General features: G+C 38.6%; 1 protein-coding gene across 1 annotated transcript; it reads right to left on the bottom strand.

Moving 5' to 3' along the window:
* Nucleotides 1–2,490: 2,490 nt before the first annotated feature.
* On the bottom strand, nucleotides 2,491–4,684 carry LOC133251152 (olfactory receptor 2AJ1-like). The gene has a single exon (XM_061423231.1). The coding sequence runs from the start codon at nucleotides 4,113–4,115 to the stop codon at nucleotides 3,147–3,149; it is 969 nt and encodes a 322-aa protein (XP_061279215.1). The 5' UTR covers nucleotides 4,116–4,684; the 3' UTR covers nucleotides 2,491–3,146.
* Nucleotides 4,685–6,041: the final 1,357 nt, after the last annotated feature.

A 6,041-nucleotide genomic window follows, 5' to 3' on the forward strand; every position in this document is an offset into this window, starting at 1 on the left:
CAGCTTTCTTTATAGTCCAACTATTTTCTGCATTAGGCCCCTCTATTTATATCAATTGGAGAGTTTAATCAATTTGCATTTAAATATTTATTAATAAGTTGGAGAAGAAAATGGCAACCCACTCCAGTGTTCTTGCCTGGAGAATCCCAGGGGCAGGAGAGCCTGGAGGGCTGACGTCTATGGGGTCACACAGAGTCGGACACGACTGAAGTGACTTAGCAGCAGCAGCAGCATGGACTTATGTTTGTCATTTTATTGTTTTCTTGTTGTTTCTTGGTTTGTTTATTACTTTTTTCCTCTCTTGCTACATTTCTTTGTATTTTGATGATTTTCTGTAATGTCATGCTTTGATTTCTTTCTATCTTTTGTGTGTATCTTCTTTTTGTTTGTAGCTACCCTGAAACTAGGATCATGTCATCCGTTCCCATCACTTCATGGCAAATAGATGGGAAAACAATGGAAACAGTGACAGACTTTATTTTCTTGGGCTCCAAAATCACTTCAGACGGTAACTGCAGCCATGAAATTAAAAGATGCTTGCTCCTTGGAAGAAAAACTGTGACAAACCTAGACAGCATATTAAAAGACAGAGATATTACTTTGCCACCAAATGTTCATCTAGTCAAAGCTATGGTTTTCCCAGTAGTCATGTATGGATGTGAGAGTTGGGCCGTAAAGAAAGCTGAGCACTGAAGAATTTGATGCTTTTGAACTGTGGTGTTGGAGAAGACTCTTGAGAGTCCCTTGGACTGCAAGGAGATCCAACCAGTCCATTCTAAAGGAAATCAGTCCTGAATATTCATTAGAAGGACTAATGCTGGAGCTGAAGCACCAATACTTTGGTCACCTCATGAGAAGAGCCAACTCAGAAAAAGCCCTGATACTGGGAAAGATTGAAGGCAGGAGGAGATAGAGATGACCTAAGACAACATGGTTGGATGGCATCGCTGCCTAAGTGGACATGAGTTTTAGCAAGCTCTGGGGATGGTGATGGACAGGGAAGCCTGGCATACAGCAGTCCATGGGGTCACAAAGAGTCAGATGCCACTGAGCGACTGAATGACCACAACATACATACATATACGAAAACTTTTCTTCTCTGCTTGATAAAGCCTTGAGAAAGAACAACAACAAAACAGAGAGAAATTTAAAAACTAAACTAAATGAAATGGGAGCACTGAGTATTAACTAGAAAAGGTAAAACAAACTAGATAAAAAGTAAAACATCATCATGTAATCCAGTTGTTTTTAAACATGTTGTTGTTCAGTCCCTAAGTCATGTCCAATTCTTTGCAACCCCATGTACTGCAGCATGCCAGGCTGCCCCTCACTCTCCTGGAGTTTGCCTCAGTTCATATCCATTGAATTGGTGATGCTATTCAACCATCTCATCCTCTGCCACCCTCTTCTTCTTTTACCTTCAATCTTTCATGCATTGGGATCTTTTCCAATGAGTTGATCAGGCGGCCAATGTATTGAAGCTTCAGTTTCAGCTTCAGTCCTTCCAATGAGTATTAAGGGTTGATTTCCTTTAGGATTGACTGGTTTGATCTCCTTGCTGTCCAAGGGACTCTCAAGAGTCTTCTCTGGCACCACAATTTGAATTTTAAACATGGCTGCTCATTAAAAACACACCTGGAGCCTTGGGGGGAAAAGTCAATACATGGGCATTTGTATTTTTCCAAAAATTCCAAGAAAATTCTGATATGCATCTGGATTTTTTAAAATAATTACATGTTTTTCTATTTAATGGTAGTTTTAGTGATATGGAATTCTATTGTTTTATGTTGACCAATAGTGATATAATGGTATTAAGTGAATACTAGTTACGTAATCGAAAGAGTAAAAGATATTTATCGGTTTAAATATTTACCATACAGTGATTGTAGGAGCTGATAATGCTGAGAAATTATCATTCTCTACAATAATTACAATATTTTTAAATTTCACTACAACTTTTTAAAATAAAGCACCATTTATATTTTTGAATATAATTTTAGATTTATTTTACATATACACAATGGAATATTACTCAACCATAAAAGGGAATGAGATTAGGTCATTTGTAGTGATGTGGAATGACCTAAAGTCTGTCATACAGAGTGAAGTAAGTCAGAAAGAGAAAAACAAATATCATATATTAATGCATTATATATGGAGTATAGAGAAATGGTACAGATGAATTTATTTACATTGTAGAAGAAAGTTTTTAGTTTTTTTCTCTCAGCTTTGACTAGGGCTGATTCTAGCACTCATTTTGCATTCCTCCTAAAGTGAATATAGTAAATCTTTATTATCTTTAAAATAAAGTTCCATATGTCATGCCTAGGAGGAAGGCTTTAAAGAGTCTAGTTCTCTTACTTCCCTACTGAATGCTAAGTTCAGTGCCTGGCCTTCAGTTGCACAGACATTTGTAATGTAGCACTCATTTCCTGCTTTCTTTTCTGATTAACACACTGTAACTTGTTGTAACTTGTTAGCAGTGCTAGATAGAAGGTACCATCATTTTATCCCAGTTTCTCAGATTGTCAGAATTTTGTGTCTTATTTAGTGCTATGTTTGCTTTAGACAATGGATTTGAACTCAGAAGGAGGAGCACAAAGAATCAGAAACATTTGTTGGAGCCAAGAGAAAGAAAAGACAGATTTACCCTTTGTTTCTCATGAAACAAAATGCTGACATTAGGTTGAATGTGTATGATATTTTGGCAATCTAAAAGCTGCTTTTCTTCATTCAAGAAAGATCAGACTATTTTAATATCACAGTTGTTGAAAGTATATATCAGAAGTTCTGCTTCCTGAGCCAATCCTGGAATTGTGAGATTTCTCGCTGTTCTGAGGAGCAGCTCATCCCTTCTTCACAGGTATATTTGAGTGGATGAGTGCATTCATAATTTGGGCATACATGAGCAAAAATGATGCCCTGTGTTATTTAGAAAATAAGTGTGTTTTCAGAATTTTGTGTCAGAAGAACTGGCTCTTTGATGGTGCTCTGAGACCATGGACAGATTCTTTTATGTTTTATTTGCACACAACAAAAGGATTGAAATAAATACTTTTAACATTTCTATAATTTATAACAGAATTTTTCAAGTCTTAAAGGCTCCTGAAAGCAATTTAAATAAATATGCTAACATAAGATTATAATCATGTATAACAATGTAGATGTCTTTTCGTCTTTCTCAGGGGGAATCTATTGATGACTCTACTCTTCAAAGCTTCTATAACATCCTTGTTTCTCAGACTATAGATGAGTGGGTTAAGCATAGGGGTAAGGATGGCGTTAAACATAAAAAGACATTGATTTAATTTGGGAGTCTTAGAAGACCCTGGTCTCATGTAGACCAATATGGCAGGGCCAAAGTAGAGGCTGACCACACAAAGGTGGGAGGAGCAGGTGGCCAGAGCTTTGTTCCTGCCCTCAGAGGAGTTCATGCGGAGGACAGCAAGAAAGATGAGGGTGTAGGAGGCCAGGATGAGACTTAGAGGGATGAGGACCACCAGAAAGCTTGAGACCACCACTGACTTCACATAGGCTGAAATGTCCTCACAAGTGAGCTTCAAGAGGGCCATGACCTCACACAAAAAATGCAGGATCTCTCGGGGGTGACAAATGGGAAAATGCATGGCATAGGCTGTATGAACCAGGGAAGTTATTGCTCCCCCTGTCCAGGACACAATGACCATCTTTTTGCAGGTGACATCGCTGATAATGATTGAGTAACGAAGTGGGTTACAGATGGCAATGTAGCGGTCATAGGACATGAGAGTTAGCAGGAGGCACTCAGCAATTCCCAGGGTTAAGCTGAAGAAGATCTGGGTTCCACAACCTACCTGTGATATGATTCTTTCTCCTGAGAAGAAGTTTGTGACCATTTTGGGGACAGAAGTTGAGATCAAGGCCAAGTCAATGAGGGAGAGGTGGCTGAGCAGAAAGTACATGGGGGAGTGGAGTTGCAAATCTAGCCAGATGAGGAGAATGAGAACAACATTGCTCATAACAGCCATACAGTAGACCAAAAGGATAAGGTAGATAAGGATCACAAGGTGGCTGAACTCAGGCCAGAGCCCCAGGAGAATAAAATCTGTGGATATAGTCTTATTGTTTCTCTCCATGGATGAACATTATTGCCCAGGAAACAACTTTAAGAACACTGTTCCATCTGATGATGTGTTACTGCACAGCTCGTCTATTTTCCTTACTCCTAGGACTCCTTTGAATATTTTTTGTAACTTTTTTCCTGTTGAGCTCTCTTCAGTATTATGCATAACTTCTCAAAATATATAATTTTCATTAATTATCTCATGGATTATTTAATAACCTAATGTTTACACACTGTACCTACTGTTACAAACTATAACCACTAACACTAACCAAATAAGAACATAGATGCATTGAATGTGCTATCAATAACAAGTCAGTCAATTTGATGACAATTCTTAAAGAGCTAATTTAGTCATCACCTTGAGGCCCACACAGCTTCAACACAACAGTTATGATGATTTTACATTTTGAAAAGTCAACATTTTCACTCAATCTTATGAGGTTTCATGAAAAAAAAAATTCTTTTGAAGATGGGAAGTAGAGCCTTGATAACCTGAGTAAAGAAAAACATTTTCAGAATTGAATGTGGTCTATGTTCACCTTTTCCTCTCATTTGGGGAACTTTCCCACTTCCCATGAGTCCTCCTTACTTTGATCCTGATTCAAGCTATGGCAAACCTAGACAGCATATTAAAGAGCCAAGACATCACTTTGCTGACAAAGGTCCATATAGTTAAAGCTATAATTTTTCCAGTAGTCATGTATGGATGTGAGGACTGGATCATAAAGAAGGCTGAGCACCAAAACTGATGCTTTTGAACTGTGGTGTTGGAGAAGACTCTTGAGAGTACCTTGGACAGCAAAGAGATCAAACCAGTCAATCCTAAAGGAAATCAACCCTGAATATTCATTTAAAGGATTGATGCTGCCCCTTTGATAAAGCTCCAATACTTAGGCCACCTGATGTGAAGAGCTGACTCATTGGAAAAGACTCCAATGCTGGGAAAGATTGAGGGCAGGAGGAGAAGTGGGTTACAGAAGATGAGATGTTTGAATGGCATCATCGTCTCAATGGACATGAGATTGAGAAAACTCTGGGATTTAGTGAAGGAAAGGGAAGTCTGGTATGCTGCTGTCCATGGGTTCACAAAGAGTCAGATACAACTGAGCGACTGAACAATAGCAACAAGTATCTCTTAAGTCAACTGAACTGGAACAGAATGACCAACTATATATAGCACCAGTATTTAGGGAAGAACCTTAAAAATATGATTTTTGCCAGTTTCACTAAGTCACCCTCCTCCTTGTAAACTTTGAAGCTATCATCAATGTAATTCCTGGTACTAGCTGATGTTGCACAAGGAGAAACACAAGGTCAAGATGAAAGAGATTGCTAGGATACCGCTTGTAAGAAATTATTTATTTTAAAAGGCAGGATATCTTCTGTTTAGCAAAGTTTTGGTTGGGTTTATTAACTCTATAAGCAGAAAGATTATTGTGGACCAGTTAAAAGTATAACTTCTAGAAGATCAGTACCATGGTTTAGAGCTCCTGCTAAAAGACCACATTTACCTACCTGATATCCTTGGTCTAGGAGAATCGTCCTTCTGTGCCTCTCTTCTCTCCTTTGTAAAACTGGACTAAAGCAAACCCACAACATAGGGGGGATATGCAGATTAAAAGTATCAATGAGTATAGATTTGAGGACATTGCCTGGGCAGCAGTGTTAAATGCATATAGTAGGCATAATTGAAGTTTACTTTGCACAAGAGGCAGAATCAGGCCTTCTGGTCCCTTATTACACACAGAGCTGTGTACACTGAGTAATACAGTTAATCAGAGTGATTCTGCTGTGTTTCTTGTAGGTTGACTGGTAAGGTGCATTGGACTGAGAGGATATTTTGCAAAGTGAAATAAGTCAGAAAAAGTCAAATACTGTGCTGCTGCTGCTGCTGAGTCACTTCAGTCGTGTCCGACTCTGTGCGACCCCATAGATG

The sequence above is a fragment of the Bos javanicus genome, chromosome 7, assembly GCF_032452875.1.
Source record: "Bos javanicus breed banteng chromosome 7, ARS-OSU_banteng_1.0, whole genome shotgun sequence".
NCBI lineage: Eukaryota > Metazoa > Chordata > Mammalia > Artiodactyla > Bovidae > Bos > Bos javanicus.

What these genes read in the sequence shown, in the direction of transcription:
- LOC133251152 (XM_061423231.1), bottom strand. Translation starts at nt 4,115, where the DNA reads ATGGAGAGAAACAATAAGACTATATCCACAGATTTTATTCTCCTGGGG.